General features: G+C 49.8%; 1 protein-coding gene across 6 annotated transcripts in view; it reads left to right on the forward strand.

Annotated features, from left to right (window-relative positions):
* The window catches only part of ITGB1BP2 (integrin subunit beta 1 binding protein 2), a 43,711-nt gene extending 34,275 nt beyond the window's left edge, over positions 1-9,436 (forward strand). For all 6 annotated transcript variants that reach the window (XM_077826332.1, XM_077826336.1, XM_077826331.1 and 3 more), the window contains 2 exons: positions 1,536-1,598; positions 8,659-9,436. In XM_077826332.1, coding sequence (XP_077682458.1) covers positions 1,536-1,598; positions 8,659-8,913 — 318 coding nt within the window. In that variant the 3' untranslated portion in view covers positions 8,914-9,436. The remainder of the gene's footprint in view (positions 1-1,535; positions 1,599-8,658) is intronic.
* The last annotated feature ends 8,604 nt before the right edge of the window (positions 9,437-18,040 follow it).

Below are 18,040 nucleotides of genomic sequence, written 5' to 3' on the forward strand. Positions count from 1 at the left end.
TCCCTAGTTTGACAGCACAGTAGTTTGCCTATCGCAACCTGGGCTGAGCTCCTGGATGGGGTTTGGATTGTTCTTTTGCTACTGGCACTGGGAAGTCTGTCTCTCCTATTAAGTCCAGCAATAATGATATTATAACGCTGAGCCTGTTTTGACCCTCAGCATCTTTTGGTCCATTTAATGTAATCCTACAGCAACATGCTCAGTGCACCCCATCTGCGGCCTTCTCCTTTTGCACTGAGAGTGGGCTTCTGTCCCACGTGGCCATATTCTTTCCTCTGCATCACTGTGTCCTGAAACTCTTCGACCCTCTCAGCTAGTTTCCATATGAGCAGTACTGTTTTGTAAGTCCTCTGTTAGTAGTGGGGAGTCTGTTAGTAAAGCTGAAGGGTTAACCCCTGGCCTCCCTGAATCAGCACAAAAATCTGGCACCGTGAGGATTAGTGACTGTGCCTTGGCATCTGTAAAATCTCCTGAAGGCTTCCAATTTAAGCCTTACTTAAGATTTTGGCTGCTGGGAAAGGTGGAGGGAGCAAAGTTAATTTGCAGTGCTTAGGTGTGGCAAGGAAAGAAATTCTTCATTTAATGGGGGGAGGGATAGCTCAGTGGTTTGGGGGGAGGGATAGCTCAGTGGTTTGAGCATTGGCCTGCTAAACCCAGGGTTGTGAGTTCAATCCTTGAGGGGGCCATTTAGGGATCTGGGGCAAAAATTGGGGATTGGTCCTGCTTCAAGCAGGGGGTTGGACTAGATGACCTCCTGAGGTCCCTTCCAACACTAACCTTCTATGATTCTATGATAACTGCCGCATCAGCTCTAACTATGGTCTTGGCGTTGGGTGGTTTGTTAATTCAGTATTATTACAATTCCTCCACAAAGGTCTTTGATAACTTTGAGTTAAGAGCATTAGGCTCCATATCCCATTGCTGCAATCTGTAAATAACAAGACAATAAGCAATTACATAATTCAGCATCTGTCTAATTATCACACATTGGGTCCCCTTCTCAGCCTCTCCTCCTTCTGCAGAACACACAAGTGGGGGTTAGATGCTGCAGGGCCTGGGAGCTGAGGGTGAGGAGTTTGACTTTTCCCATAGAGCTTCAAGATAGGCAGGAGATGGATTATCAGATCATTACTACAGAGGCCTGAAATGGGGTGGGGTGGGGGCACTGTCCTGTGGGGGGACACACACCACAGTATCAGGCTGCTTAGTCTCAATACTTAGTCCTGCCTCAGTGCAGGGGAATGGACTAGATCAGTGCTTCTCAAGCTATTTGATGTGGGGGACTGGCAATTTCTTTTTCCAAAGTGCGCGCAGGCCAGCAGCCAATGGAGTAGCACTGGACTAGATGATCTATTGAGGTCGCTTCCAGTCTACATTTCTATGATTCTGTGCAGCTACGCTATCCCAAAAAGCGTATCCTAGAGGTGACACCTTTCGCTTGCTGTGTGGCTTTGATGCTCACTCACTCACCGGCTCTGCAGAGTTGGTCCTTCTGTACTTGCTAAGAGACTTCTTTCTTTCTTTCTTTCTTTCAGATTGATGTCCATATCATGTTCGAAGGTGACAAGGTTTTCCAGGCAAAGCTGGATCTCTGGGGGGTAAGATTTCTGTTTATCTTGGTTCCCTTATTCCAGCAAGCTGTGGATGGAAAGGGACGGAAACTGGGCTCAGGTGCCAAGATGTAAATAAACAGATCCCAAGGCCAGGTTTGACCTCTGGTGTAACACAGGTCATAGAACTGCCACAAGATAATTCCTAGAGCAGAGCTTTTAGGAAAACATTCAATCTTGATTTAAACATAGCCTGTGATGGAGAAGCCCACGATCCTTGATAAATTGTTCCAACTGTTAATTGCCTTCACTGTTAAAAATTCACACCTTACTTACAGTCTAAATGAGTCTTGCTTCAACTTGCAGCCATGGGAGCCTGTCAGACCTTTCTCTGCTGGACTGACGAGCCCATTAACAAATATTTGTTCCCCATAGAATCATAGAATATTAGGGGTGGAAGATTCCTCAGGAGGTCATCTAGTTCAATCCCCTGCTGAAAGCAGGACCAACACCAACTAAATCATCCCAGCCAGGGCTTTGTCAAGCTGGGCCTTAAAAACCTCTAAGGATGGAGATTCCACCACCTCCCTAGGTAATGCATTCCAGTGCTTCACCACCCTCCTACTGAAATAGTGTTTCCTAATATCCAACCTAAACCTCCCCCACTTCAACTTGAGACCATTACTCCTTGTTCTGTCATCTGCTACCACTGAGAACAGCCGAGCTCCATCCTCTTTGGAACCGCCCTTCAGGTACTTGAAGACTGCTATCAAATCCCCCCTCACTCGTCTCTTCTGCAGACTAAATAAGCCCAGTTCCCTCAGCCTCTCCTCCTAAGTCATGTGTCCCAGCCCGCTAATAATTTCGTTGCCCTCCGCTGGACTCTCTCCAATTTGTCCACATCCCTTCTGTAGTAGGGGGACCAAAACTGGACACAATACTCCAGGTGTGGCCTCACCAGTGCTGAATAGAGGGGAATAATCACTTCCCTCGATCTTCTGGCAACGCTCCTACTAATACAGCCCAATATGCCGTTGGCCTTCTTGGCAACAAGGGCACATTGCTGACTCATATCCAGCTTCTCATCCACTATAATCCCCAGGTCCTTTTCTGCAGAACTGCTGCTTAGCCAGTTGGTCCCCAGCCTGTAGCGGTGCATGGGATTCTTCCTTCCTAAGTGCAAGGACCATGTGGATGCTTATGTAACCCACACACATCATGGGTGTGGTGTTCTGTCCCATCTGGTGGCCTCGAGACCACTTAGAGAGAGAGGTAAAATGAGTCTGCTCTACAGCCTTAGCTAAGAGCCAGTTGGCTTTTAGCTCATGCAGTAGAGGCTCATGTACTAGGCACCAGAGGTCACAGATTCGATCCAGCCTGCCGACGACTGGGGTGGGTTGGCATTACGGTTATAGACTGTGATCAAGTCACCCCTTAACCTTTTCTTTAAGCTAAACAAGCTGAGCTCACTCTCAGGCATGTTTTCTAATCCTTTAATGATTCTTGTGGCCCCTCTGATTTAGCAGCATTCTTGAACTGTGGACACCTGTGCTGGACAAAGAGTGGTCAGTGCTCTTGGGGAAGCATCGCAAGTACAAACGTGAACTCTCCAGAGCCCCTAGTGCTGGCTTGGACTGGGCTGGCATCCCAGAATCTTACCCTGGACCTTCTCATAGGGCAAGGGGACATCACTTTGTCAAGGTTTGAACCTCTCCAGCATACCCCCTTGTGGCCCTGCCAGTGCGCTCTGCGCCCCCATCAGGTTCTTTCAGTCAATCACCAGACCTAAACTGGCTCCAGAACATGCACCCACTTCATGGGGACTGCCTCATTCAGTTGTTTATAGAGGTAACTTGCTGTGTTAGTTGCCCCAGGTCACCCTGCTCTGTGTCCCTATAAGAGTCCTGGTCAGCTCTTTGTCCCAGATCAGGAGACACCCCTCACCCCATTCACCTTCCTGGAGCTGGGTCGTGCTTCAGACAGTCCCTGTCTCTCCTTCTGGCAGAACCCCAGTTCTCTGCCTTGGGCTGGGCTGTAATTTAGCCAGCTGTAGAGCCTTAGCCAGCTTCTCCTTCAAGTGGCCACTTTCGCCTCAACGACTCCCCAGGCTTGGAGGATCCAGCTGATCACCTTCCCCTGCTGGTGCCTTCTCTCTGCTAACTCGGCCCTGAAGGAGGCTTCTTACTCCTTGCAGCTCTGCAGACAGCTGCCATCAGCCAGCTTTATTACTCCTCTGGAACAGCAGCTCCAGAGCAACCTTGCTGGGCACCTTGCCCCTTGCTGCAGGGACCGCAAGGAGTTAGCGGCACGCCTTGATGTCTTCTCTCGTGGAACCCTTATGTAGCCATTCCAGTAACTCACCCCCTTCCTGTCCTCTGATGGGCCTTTATAGCCCCTGGTTTAACTCCAACCAACCAGACTGGCTTCACTGGCCACTGCTGCTCTGACACTAGGGACCTAGACCAGCTCTGCTTATTGGTCAGCTACCTTGTGGCACACTTGTTCCTGGGCCGTAATGGTGCCCAAGAGCTGAGCCCAGTTCCATCCCAGCTTGAGCCCATCTCTCGTGGAGCCAGAGGAGACCCTGTTCCATTCAGATATTGATATTTCATTTTCTTTTCATTTGTAGCTGGAGGGATGTGGGCAGCTGGAAGTGTTGTGCTAGCTGAGGCAGTTTGGGTTTCCTGGAAGAGGTTTCTGAGCTGACATTTTATAGAGTTCCAGGAGGACTTTTATTGCTATCATTTATAAAGCGTTTAGAAGCATGCTGGGTGGCTCACAGAAACAAGTAAAGAGCGAGACCATGCCCCAAAAGAGCTTATATGCCAACTTTAAAAAAAGAATGTTAAGATTCCAAAGTCAAGCATTTAAAAGTTATGAAATGCTAGAGTTAAGGATGCCTGCGCAACCTTATCTGAGCCCTCTTGGGGTGCACACATTATGAAACAGTCTTAATTACACGATCACATACTGCTTTTTCCCACAAGGTTCCTGCCTCATTCAGCGCACAGAAGGATGGCTGGTGTTCATTCAGCAGTTTTTCTCCACATTGTCTAATGTGTGACCCCAGGCCTTATTTATAGCACACTATTCAAACTCTGCTCCGAATAAAATTTAATTTCCTCATAGGCTTTTCTATGGCACTCATCACTGTAGTATCTACCGAACTCCGATTCATCCCGGGAGCAACCTATTTTCCATCAAAGCATGTTCAGTGGCATCAAATATGCTATACTCATGGCATCCCACATCAGCCTTTCCAACAATTTTGCCTGGGATCAATGTTTGGCTAAGTGGCCTATAGTTATCCAGGTCATTTTCTTATTTATGCTTTTTAAATATTGGCACATTAGCATTTTCGCAGTCTTCTGAAACTTTCCCAATGTTCCAAAATGTGTTAAAAATCAACATTAATGATGCCGAGAGCTCCTTGGCTATATTGTTTAATAGTCCTGAGTTTAAGTTATCCGGTCCTGATGGCTTTAGAGAGTTTAACTTTGACTAGGTGCATCCTCTGCACAGAATGTCATGGGTGATATGGAAAAAATACTAGCGACCATGTAATTAGAGGCTGTATCATGGTGCATCCACATAAAGGGGGCCAAATTAAGGGTGCACTGGCAGCCTTATTTCTAGCATTTCCGAACTTTGGAACGCTTGACTTTGCAATCTTAGCATTCCGCTAACACTGTTTTTGTGCCTAATTTGCTGGAGGGCCACACACTTTGTAGTATCTGTAGGCTGCGCATGAGCACAGTGTATACAACAGGAGTTCCCTGTCTTCCTCCATTCCCTACAACAAGCTCCCTGTGGGCCACCCTCCCATCCCCCAGTGTTTCAGGGACCCACGGCAATGCTTCCCCCCCATCATGTCTGGGGCTTTGCGTGTCTCCCATTCTCCCCTTCACCACATACCAAGGATTCTGTGTCCCTCCTCTTATGCCCCATTCCCCCATGTCAGGAACTCTTGGTATCCCCCAGCTTTCCTTTCCCCCATACCATGGTCTCCCAATTCTCCCCCCCATGCCAAGGACTCTGGGTGGCCCCTTTACCTGTCCTGCAAGGGATTCAGTGTGCCCCCTTGCCAGGATACCCTCTTCTTCCCCTCCACCCCTCATTACTTTTCTCCTGTCTGAAGAGAGAAATCACTAAGGCTGTCTCCATTTTAAACCCATGTTGGGCCGGTGAGCAGAGCTGACTTGGGGGGGGGGGCGTTATGCTGGAGAAGGGGTTAATGGCTGCCAGCAACCAGGTCTGTGATCTGGAGACAACTGCATGTTAGGTTGAAGCTGATGCTTTATTACCCAGATGCAAGGGCCTCCATGTGTCCTCCATGTCCCCCTTCTGGCTCCTTGCCCAGCCAGTCCCATTTCCCCCAACAATCCAGGCTCTCATCTGATTTCAGGATCCACATACACACATACTCCCTGGCTTAGTCTCCTTCCCCAGCCAATTCCAGTATCCCCTCCCATTCCTCATCCAGTCTATCTCCCCCACACGCACACTGGCTCCCAGTTCTGTCCCCATCCCCCACTGGCTCCCACTCTCCTGGGCTAGCCATGCCCAGTCTCACCCCTAGCTCCCAGTCCAAGGTGCCTTGGCCCAATCTACTCTCTCCTCCTTCAGTCCGACTACCCCACCTTCAGGCCTTCTCTTGTCCCCTCTGCATTTGAGTCTGACTGCTTTCTCCTTCACTGCCTGGGATTGCAAGCGAGCGAGAGAGAGAGAGCATCTTCATGCTCTCAGTTCTCAGGCTGAGCTCCAGATCGGCCCACAACAGCAGGGAGTAGCAATTGCAGGGAATGTCCTGCTCAGTCCCTGCCTCAGTGCAGTTAATTTTCAGTTCATTTAACTGCCAAACGCTAGCAAGTCTCTGCTGAGCACCTGCAGACTGAGATGCTTTCAAAGACACAAACGTTGGCCAAATGTGGGCATGTTTTCCTAGGAACTGCAAAAGGCACATCCCTCACACCAGGGTAACCCTTCTGCCCTGCTCCAAGTCCGTCCCTGCAGAGACGTGTTTGCAATTCTCAACCAAAGAGCTGTATGAATGTTTTTAACCTGGGCAAAACGACATATATTTTCCCTTAGCTCATTCTAAGAACATTTTTTGCTGAAACTTTAAACAAACAACCAAAAATCAGCCAGAGGCAGACTCTTGGCAGAAAACATTTCAGCCCAAATGGTTATAATTAGGCAAAGTTATATACTTTATATATATATATAAGACCCTGAAAACAGGGTCTTATGCCGGGGAGTGTTGGTCAATATTACGTATAGCCAGCTCGCTCAGTTCTGCCTGTAATTCAGACAGTGAATAACAAGTAAAAGGCCACAGAGTGGCTGAGTGCAACAGTGAGGCCTGTGGCGACTCCATTTACATGTGTCTTGGTGTGCTGTAACAGGTTTATCTCGTCTCTGTGCAATCATACAGCATCCTTGGTCACCCAGTCTCCTCCTGTATCGAACAGACTGCCTGCATGCCCACTAACCTGCCATGCATTTCAGCCAGGATGCGATTTTGCTCATAATTCACAGCATTCCTACTGTACTTTTACAGTTAGTAAGTAACTAATCCTTGGGCAGGTCTGTCATTCCTCCTCTTGTGCAGTGTTGGACGCTGAAGCACAGGGCAGTGACGTGACTTACCTAAGGTAACATGGTGAGTCTAGTACTGCCAGGATTAGACTCGGGACCTCCTGACTCCCAGTTCTGTGCTCAATCCTCGAGACCAGGCTGCCTCCCTATTCTACTAATGTGTAGCATAAACATTCTCTTTGGTAGCTTTGGTAACTTCTTGCCTCCGGCCCTCCCACCCCACTATCTCCTGAGTAGGTAGAGCAGGGGTGGGCAAACTTTTTGGCCCGAGGGCCACATCTGGGTATGGAAATTATATGGCGGCCCATGAATGCTCATGAAATTGGGGTTGGGGTGCAGGAGGGGGTGAGCGAGGGCCTTGGGGGGGCGGGAGGAGGATCAGGACTGGGGCACAGGGTGGGGCACTGGAGGGGGTCAGGGGTGCAGGCTCCGGGTGGCACTTACCTCAAGCAGCTCCCGGAAGCAGCGGCATGTCCCTCTCCAGCTTCTACACAGGGGCGCGGCCAGGCGGCTCTGCGCACAGCCCTGTCCACAGGCGCTGCCCCTGCAGCTCCCTTTGGCTGCAGTTGCTGGCCAATGGGAGCTGCAGGCGTGGTGCTTGAGGAGGGGGAAGCGTGCAGAGCACCCTGGCTGCTCCTATGCGTAGGAGCCAGAGAGGGGATATGCTGCTGCTTCTGGGAGCCGTGGGAAGCCATGGGACTCGTGGAGCGGGGCAAGCCCCGGAGCCCGCTCCCTGGCAGGAGCTCAAGGGCCAGATTAAAATGTCTGAAGGGCCGGATGCGGCCCCCCGGGCCGTAGTTTGCCCACCCCTGAGGTAGAGGGAGGAATAATACTCTCATTGCCTTGGTGCATTTCCTATCCCTACCCTTCACTCCATTCTCCTGTAGCATCTCGTCCCTGACCTTTTTTGCCTATAACTATAGTTCCTCTCGTTTTGCTGTGTCTCTCCTCAGCTGTGTGCCACGTCTCTGCACCCCAGCATCCTGGGGCACCCAGGAGGGACTCCTATCTCTCTGCATGGCACCCTGGAGGCCCTCAATCCCTGTAAATGGAATCCAGTTGGTTGGGCCAATCACTGCAATGCAGTCATTGCCCTCCCTGACTTTACCCATGATCCCTCTCTTCTAGTAGCGGAGAAGAGTACTGGCTTTGCTGTAGTGGAGGCTCGGAAGTTCTGGGTAGTTTCTCTCAGTTGCTACGTGTGCTTTCCGTTCCCTCTCCACTGGTAACCTTCCACCTTTTCCTGTGTGGGTGACATAAGACTCATGGTGATCAGCCCCCCACAATGAAGCAACAGAAAATCCTTGAGGAACCATGGTGTTAGTGTCCCAGGTACTGGACTCCATGCACATGCTTTGGTTTTCATTCTGCTTTGCCTCCTCTTTACACTGACTTCTTGCTTCTACAGGAAAGCATCATGGGCACATATAATGGCTAATACTAAATGTCTGGCCAGCGAGTGTGTCTGATGAATGCTTACCATGACATGCCTGCCCCATTCTCACTCTAGGTCATTGATGTACAGAAGAGCTTTGTAAACATGGTGCCCACGAAAGTGGAAATCGCCCTGCGAAAGACCAGCCCCATGACCTGGGCCAAACTGGAGCATCTCCAGAGCAGCTCTCAGCCCAGACAAGACCAGACTGAGAAAGATCCTATGGATGCTGAGGACCCCGAAGGAGAGCAATGGGAGGAATCAGATGACAGCTTGAGCTGGTCAGAGGAGGGAGATGAGGAGGGGGAGGAAGGAGCAGTAAGCAAATGACATTCATGTAGCATCTTCAAAAGAGAGATTGAAGCCTCTTTCTTTCAAAGACAAGCACATGGGACCCCAGAACCATCTGCAGGTGCGCAGATTGAATTATCTGGAGACTGAGGGCCAGCTCTGAATTTAAAGCTGCTAGAGACACTGCCTCCCAAGTGTAAAGAGTTCAGCTCACCTATGTCTCTCTGGCATTGTCTACAGTGGGATATTTCTTGTACACTTAGGAGGAAGTTAAATAGCAGCTACTAAAGTTTGACATTTTTAAATCAGCATCCAGGTGTTTTAAAAGAACTGGCTGAGGACCTCACTGGACTGTTAATGTTAATTTTCATTAAGTCCTGAAACACTGGGGAAGTTCCTAAACGCTGGAAGAAAGCTAATGTTGTGCCAGTATCCACAAGGGTAAACCATATAACCTGGGTAATTATGGGCCTGCCAGTATGACATTGATCCTAGGAAAGATAAGGGAGCGGCTGATGTGGGACTTTATTAATAAAAAATTAAAGGAGAGTAATATAATGAATGCCAATCAGCATGGGTTTATGGAAAATAGATCCTGTCAAGACTAATTTGATATCTTTCTTGAATGAGATTACAAGTTTTGTTGATAAAGGTAATAGTGTACCACATAACAACATTTTGATTAAAAAATTGGAATGATATTAAGAGAGCACACATTAAACGGATTAAAAGCTAGCTAACTGATAAGTCTCAACATTTAATTATAAATGGAGAATCATCATTCAACAGGTGTGTTTCTAGTGGGGTCCTACAAAGATCAGTGTTTGGCCCTATACGATTTAATATCTTTATTAATGACATGGCAGAAAACATAAAATCATCATTGATAAAGTTTGTGGATGACCCAAAAATTGGGGGTGGTGGTCAATAACGAAAAGGAGAGGTCACTGATACAGAGTAATCTGCATCACTTGGTAAACTGGGTGCAAGCAAATGATATGTATTTTAATATTCATAGATTCCATGTCCAGAAGGAACCACTGTGATAATCTAGTCTGACCTCCTGTCTAACACAGCACATGGAACTGCCCCAAAATAATTCCGAGAGCAGAGCTTTCAGAAAGCCATCCAACATAGCTAAATGTAAATGTAGACAGCTAGGAACAAAGACTCAGGACCAAACTGACACAATGGGGGACTCTATCATGGGAAGCAGTGACTGTAAGAAATATTGGTGGGGGTGGGGGGTCATGGTGGCTAATCAGCTGGCTATTGTGCAGTGCTGTGGCCAAAAGGGTTAATGAGAATCTTGGAGGCATAAACAGGGGACTCTCAAGTACAAGCAGAAAGGTTATTTTACCTAGGTATTTGGCACTGATCTGACCACTGCTGGAATCCCGTATCCAAGTCTAGTGTCCACCAGTGCTGGGATGTGACTTTTTTGACAGGTGAGGCACAAATCGCAAAATGGATGTATCTATGACTACAAGTTATAAGGTAGGTGGCAGCAACTCCTCCTTCTCCATTTTGAATGGGACCCAATCTAGTTGGCAGCCTCTGGGCACGCCTGCTGGATCAGCCCTCAAACCCGAGCTAAGTGGGTAAACACTTCGTTTCTCCAGATTCATGGATAGCTCTGGGGTTTAGGTAGAGGCAGGCGACTAGACACCCAGAGTGAGACAGCAGTGCACATGCCCAGAGGCAGAAACGTAGGCACTTAAGGAACTTTTACCCTGACAATGTAGGTGCTGAGTGAGTTTAGGTATCTACAGAGATTGGTGGCAGTTTTTTGGGTTGCAGTGGAGCCTAAACCCCAAACTTAAGGGTCTAAACACCTTTGTGAATCTGGGCCTAAGAGCTTTGCTGTTACTAAGGTCTCTGGAGATTCCCACAGTAGTTTGGTTCCCGTGCTTGCAGAGCTCCCTGCCCATAAAAGAATAGTCTATACTAGTCAAATACCTGATCCCCCCCGCCCTTCTGAGCAAGAGAAGGTATCCCCCATCCCTCACACAGGAACAGTGATACTAGAAAAAAACCAGCTCTCCTCAAAATGAATACCCAGAGACACCACAAAGAGTGATGTAAAAATAGAGGTGGATGTTTGGACTTGCCTTGCCCTCTCAACCTGGAGAGTGTGTCACCAGTGGCAACAGCAACACAAAAAGCCCCAAGAAACAGGCCAGAAGCTGAAACAAAGGGCACCATAAAGCTGCATTAGAGGGAGACATGAAGCATGAGCTAAGTCTGGATGGGCCCCAGGAAATTAGTGAGGGCTGCAGCCCTGCAACACTCATCTGAAGAGCAGATGAGTAACGGGGGCTCTAGACACAGAAACACCTTGTTAAAGCAAGTCACGCATAGGCAAGAAAGGTTAGGGTTAGGATTAGGGTCCTTCTCTCCCATTGCCTAAGAAGGCTGCGCAGTAGAGGGGGAAAGGAATATGTACAATGGGGCAGGAAGCAGCCTGCAGTCTCCAATGTTCATGAAGCACAGACCTGTTCTCCAAATCTTCTAGGAAAAAGTTTGGTCTACACCAGGGAATGTAGCTGTTGAGGCAGCAAGTGCAGCTGAGCCAGTGCAAATCGTGGTTTAACTGTAAGTGTAGACAGGACCAAACTACAATCAACAGTAGTTCAGAAACATGGCTGAGCCCTACTTGGAACAAGAGTTAACCAAAGTTTCTGAGCTGGCACTGAACATGGTTCAGTCCTGCCTACACTTACAGTTGACTCACACTCCGCACCATTACTTAATCATTTCCCTGCCATTGCAGAGGCATGGGTGCACCTCAGTCCCTGCTATTCTCTGCCTGTGGCACATGTGTCATTTGTAAGACACAGGTGGTATTTTCTCACTCTTCTTGGCATGGCTAAGGCCTCAGCTGGAATACGATGTCCAGTGCTGGGTGCCACATATTAGAAAAGATGTGGATAAACTGGAGCATCCAGAGGAGAGCAACAAAAGTGATGAAAGGTTTAGAAAACCTGACCCGTGAGGAGAAGTTAAAAACCTGGGCATGTTAGGTCTTGAGAAAAGAAGGCTCAGAGGAGACCTGATCACAGTCTTCAGATCCGTTGAGGGCTCCCAGAGGGAGGGTCGTGCTCAATTGTTCTCCATGGCCATCGATGGTAGGACAAGTAATAGACTTAATCTGCAGCCAGGGAGATTCAGGTTAGACATGAGGAAAATCTTTCTAACTATAAGGCAGTGAGGCTCCAGAACACGACTCTAAGGGAGGCTGTGGAATCCCCCTCACTGGAGGTTTTTAAGAAAAGGTCAGTCAAACACCTGTCAGGGATGGTCTAGGTTTTGTTGGTCATGTCTCAGTGAAGGAGGCTGGAATTGATGACTTTCTGAGGTCCTGTTCAGTCCTACGTTTCTATGAGTCTGTGATTAAATGCACCTCTGCCAGCAGCAGGAGGGTAGGGTGTGTTGGGGCTACTGACCACTGCCATGGGATGGGGTTAAGTTATGACGTTCAGTTTCTTTATCCTGCCATATTCCAACCCTCCTCTCCCCTGCCCTCCATCGCCTTTGTTTTCAGTGGGTAAGCTAGGTTTGGTGAGCACATTTAGACACAGGCCATCTGGTCGTTAGAGGTGGGCCAGCGCCAACAAAGTGAGTTCTGCCTTGGGCTCTGTGTTCGCATAGGGCAGGGACTGTAACAGGTCACCAATGGGAGCCTGACCCCAGTTGCCAGCAGTCTGTAGTTGCACCTCTGCCTCTCTTTCTCCCCTCTTTCCCCCAGACAGCATGAGGTGCTGCTCCCTGCTCTGGTTTCCCTCTTTGGGTGTGTCCACACTGCAGCTGGGACCAAGCCTCCCAACCCGAGAAGACAGCCTTGCATTAGTGGGTCTGGAACTAGTGTGCTAAAAATAGCATGAATGCTGTGGCTCGGGCAGCAGGTCTCAAGTCCATGCAACCCCCTTGGTCTGAGCTTGGGCAGCCACCACAGGTCTCTGCCAGAACTGCAACACCTGGACTGCTATCTCTAGTGCACTAGCTCTAAAAGTTTAGCAGTGTAGATCTACCCTTTGTGCTGAAGAGACCCCCATCAATGGATAAGTTGCTGGGGCAAAGAGAGTCTGGATGGAAGGGACTAGCCCCAGAGAGCAGAAGAAGCCATGAGGATGTTCTCCCCAGCAGGGAAGGGGAGTGGGGACCCATCCAGTAGCTCCCAGTTCAGTAAGAGATGCTTCTGTTAGTCACTGCTCTTTTCATCACCAGCTGGGAAGAGTTTGGGGCAGTCCCTGAGCCTGTTGCTCAGGTCCTGCTCAGGGCCGCAGAGCTGTTGCTCCTACAGTTTCACACGTTCTTTGTCTGCGGTGAGAAGGGTGAGTGGGCTGTGGCCTCCCCTTTCTCTCAGCAGTGTGGCTGAGGGGCAGAGTAAGTGTGAGCAGAGTGAGGAAGGAGAATGCTTGGCAGTAAAGCTGTTGCTGATGAGATTGTGCTGCAGAGTGGCTAAGGCAGTACCTGGGTGGTATTGCTTAGGGGCCTTGGCTTCCAGCACTTTTCTTCATATCTCCTCCTCCTGTTCTTGAAGCACATTGAAGCTCTAGCCCTGGGAGTCCAAGTCCAGTCCAAGCTCAACTGGACCCTGACCAAACCCATCAGATTTGGGCAATGGGTGCGTCAAGGCTGCCCACTGTCAGGCCAACTGTACAGGCTAGCCATTGAGCCCTTTCTCCGTCTCCTTGGTGTGCCAGAGGTTGGTCCTGGCAGGTGCCTCCTGGATCGGAGCCTTCCTGGACTATGACCAAAGGGACTGGGTGAATCCCCTTGCGCTTGGCCGGTGCTCGGGGCTTTCCACCCCCTCATACCACCCGGGGAATACTCTAGGAGGTGAGGGCAGCCTTACTGTCTGCCTCACAGGTAGGATTGCCAACTGTCTAATTGCACAAACCCGAACACCTTTGCCCCGCCCCTTCCCCGAGGCCATGCCCCTGCCCTGCCCCTTTTTTGAGGCCCCGCTCTTACTCACTCCATCCCCCTCCCTCCGTCACTCGCTGTCCTCCACCCTTACTCACTTTCACCGGGCTGGGGCATGGGGTTGGGGTGAGGGAGGGGGTGTGAGCTTTGGGAGGGAGTTTGGGTGTGGGCTCAGGGCTGGGGCTCAGGGTTGGGGTGTGGGCTCCAGGTGGGTGGTGCTTACCTTGGGCAGCTCCCGGAAGTGGCCAGCATGTCTGGCTCCTAGGCACAGGGCTGGCCACGTGGCTCTGCGCGCTACCCCTGCCTGCAGGCACCGCCCCCACAGCTCTCATTGGTTGGGAACCCGGCCAATGAGAGCTGCAGAGTAGGCATTTGGGGCGGGGGCAACACGCAGAGACCCCCTCGTCTACCCTGCACCTAGTCGTCAGAGGGACATGCTGGTCACTTGCGGGAGCTGTGCGGAGCCAGGACAGGCAGGGAGCCTGCCTTAGCCCCACTGTGCTGCCGACTGGACTTTTAGCGGTCTATTAAAAATCTCCCAGATTGCTTTCAATAGCCACCGGAGATCGAGGCTGATTCCAGGAGACTCCTTGCCAATCCGAGAGGGTTGGCAACCGTACTCTCAGGCCTTTCTTGAGCCGGTCCTGCAGGAGGGTGCTCCCCACTTGCCCCTCACCCGTGGCCCTCCAGACCTTGCCCTTGGGCCCCTGTGCTGTAAGCTTCCCTGGCCAACCTCCCCAGCAGTACCCAAGCCAGTTGTGTGACCTGCAGCTGGTTTGTTTCTGAACCGTGCCTAGGAAACAGCTGTACACACTTGTGCTCCACACCCTTCACTTCCTCACCCTCACGTCGCACCCCAACACCAAGTGGCAGGACTATCTGCCACCTATGGAGGACGAGGAGCCCCGCTGGGACAGTGTGTATTCCACACTGTCCCCCGACCTGCTGGGGATATTGGTTGGCAGCTCCTTCATGGAGCCATGAGCACAGGCGTGTACCTGGCACGGTTCACCCACCTTCCCAGCACTTGCCCCGTTTGTGGTGAGAGGGAGACCCTAGTGCACATTTACATCGAATGTGCAAGGCTGCAGCCCCTTTTCTGGCTTCTCCAGAGCCTTCTCCTCTGGTTCTAGCTGCACTTTTCCCTGCAGCTCCTGATCTACACTCACCCCATCCATGGCCCCATGAAGTTGCAAGACTTCCTCATCAACCTCCTCCTGGTGCTGACCAAGGTGACTGTGCACCCTACCAAGCGGAGGTGGGTGGACAGGAAGGTACTCTGCAATTGTGGTGCCTATTTTCGCTCATCCCTTAGATCTTGTATCCTCTGGGTGGTGTCCGTTGACTCCCTGGATGCCTTCGAGGAGCAGTGGGCGCTGTCTGGAGTTCTCTGCTCAGTGTTCCTTTCTGGCTCGCTGCTTTTGAGTCTGTAACTCTCACTCCTGTCCAGTTTTATCATTTGTTGTCTCCTGACTTTACTGGAGCCCTGGGTTTAGTTTAGACCCCTCCCATTGGGCTAGGGGAGGGGTCTTCAGATGTGGGCGGGTGCAAGCGCCAGAGAACTCAATAGGTCCAGCCCTGGGAGTGACATTGGGAGTGCTCGTGTAGATGGGCATTTTAGCCACCTTGCAGTCTACCCCTACTCTGAGCAAAACACTGGACACTACACGAGCAGCTGCACATCAGCGGAATGGCTACAACATGATGGAGCTGTGAAGAAACCTGTTGCTGTAGTTGCCACCTCACTGGAAGACCCAGAGCATGGAAGCATCCCAAGCACAACTCAGCCTGAGACAAACAAGCATGCATTCAAGCTACAGCTGGAGAGAGAAGAGGAACAGAGACAAGAAGCAGGGAAGCAGTCTATGGAAAGGGGATGGAAGGGAAGGAAGGAACTGGAAGGGACCATGAAGAGAGGCACCAGAGATGGCCTCGTCTTTCTAATTTATGTGGTTCCAAAGGGGCCTGCATTTCTAGGGGCTCAACCTGCACATACCCCATAAGCCAGAATGCTGTCCTTGTTTCTATTGATGCCTTCCAGCTCCACTGACCTTGGCTCACATCTGAGATTAAACTCCCAGCCTGCTCTGAGGCCCTCCCAGAAGCTGCAGTCTGCATACCCTACAGTATAGATGCTGCAGTCTCGCTCAGTAGAACCAGAAGGACAAGATGGCCCAACTGAGTCTAGGCACTGAGCCACTTTAGCACAAGCCCTGAGCTCCAGCTCTGATGATAGGGAGCACTGGGTCCTGGGGTTTGGAGTAGTAGGGGATGGATGCTCCACCAGACAAACATCCTCATTTGGGAGGATTTTGATGGTATAACTGGTCCTGATGTTTGGGGGCTTCTGCCACCCCTTCCCCTGGCTGTCCCATGCTCCTTCCAGTACATCCTCAGCCTCCCCAGACCTGGTTAGACTCTGCTTTTTGGGTCACTGTGGCTAAGGATTCTTTGGATTCCTGGTTTCCCTCTTTACGGCACCTCCCTGCAACACGTACTCTGCACCAAGTATGCTTCTTTGGCTTCCCTGGCTCAGCCCGGCTTGCCTTGTATCCAGGCACCCCTCCAGGGAAGGGCTCCCTTCCAACTGGTGCTGGCTTTGATCCTTTTCTTCAAGGCTTTAGTGATTAGCACATTGCTCAGTCTCACAGACCTAGCCCTGCACACCACAAGGCCCCTCAGTACAATGGGGCCAGGGCCAAGTAGAGTCAAACAAGGTACCTGAGAAACAGGCTCTTTCACATGGTGTGGAGCAGCCAGGAGCACAATAAAGCTACAGAGCTAAGAACTTTATTAGTAGTAACCTGGAGTGACACAGATAACCTGCTGAGGGCATGAGCCCAGGAGCATGAACAAGAAGTGCCTGCTGGCACATCTCCCCTCTGAACTCCAGGAACACCCTTCCCAAATTACCACCATTTCTACTAAGAGAGGTGAACAGAGAATAGTTCAACATGATCTAACTATAAACCTTCCCTAGAGGACAAGACAGCCTGCCTGAACCTCTGAGCTTGCTGAGATAGTTATTCTGTCTCATGTTCAATGGCCCTCTGGTAACTGAATGTGCTGCTATCTTCTTGGATTGTCACTCTTCTTCTTCTTTTTTTAACACTCTAGCCCTTTTCCTTCTGTTTGACTTTAATCTTGTCCTCTCACTTTTCATAAATTCCCAAGGCAGAGGGGACCATTGTGATCATCTAGGCCAGTGGTTCTCAACCTATTTACCGTTGTGAGCTGCATTCACACAATATATACACTACCTGTATGGCCCTGAGGATGTCACATGGGCTGGAGCTGTGTGCTGATTGGGCTACGGGTTGAGAACCACTGATCTAATCTTACCTGTATAAGACATGCCATAGGCAACAATTGGAGACAGGACACCTGGACCTTGGGGCTGAACCAGCCTGTCAATTCCAAAAACCTATGAGATGGGACGTATGCTTTTATGTTAAATGCTGTTCATTTTGTTTCCTCATCTACCTACGCTCCCTCACCCATCCCTCACCCCTTGGTTTGAGTTTAAACATCTTCTGCATTGTTTCATTTCTTGCAGTAGTTTAACACAGAATTATGTTTTCTTAAAAAAAATAAAGAATTTTTTAAAGAAAAAACTTTAAAGTTTGGGCCCAAATTACTTCTGGCTTTTGTAAAAAATATGTGGTCACTGGGAGCTAGCTAAGTACTGAACATCTTCCTATGGGTCCTGCAGTGCCTCTTGCCTTCTCTTTTTGACTGTAAGCTTTTCTGGATCATGGGGTGTCTTTATACTTGCAATATGCACAACACAAAGCACACTCGTGGTTAAGAAATAATAAATAAGTGAAGTTCTCCACCCAGATACAAGTCACGTCCCTTAACACGTTGGATTCTAGGTCCAAGAGAGTTAAGTCCAAAGCTGACTACAAAGAGATCTCACTAAACTGGGTGACTGAGCAACAAAATGGCAGATGAAAATCAATGTTTATAGGTGCAAAAAAACAACTATAGATCTAACTATACATATAAAATGATGGGTCTAAATTAGCTGTTACAACTAAATAAAAAGATCTTGGAGTCACTGGGGCCAGTTCTCTGAAAACATCTGCTTAATGTGCAGTGGCAGCCAAAAAAGCGAACAACGTAGGCACCATCAGGAAAGGGCTAGGCAAGACTGAAAATATCATAATACGTCCGTAGAGATCCATGTGCACCCACCCTTGGAATACTGCGGGCAGTGCTGGTTGCCCCAGCTCAG

This window comes from Eretmochelys imbricata, chromosome 9 (assembly GCF_965152235.1).
Source record: "Eretmochelys imbricata isolate rEreImb1 chromosome 9, rEreImb1.hap1, whole genome shotgun sequence".
In the NCBI taxonomy this organism is placed as follows: Eukaryota; Metazoa; Chordata; order Testudines; family Cheloniidae; genus Eretmochelys; species Eretmochelys imbricata.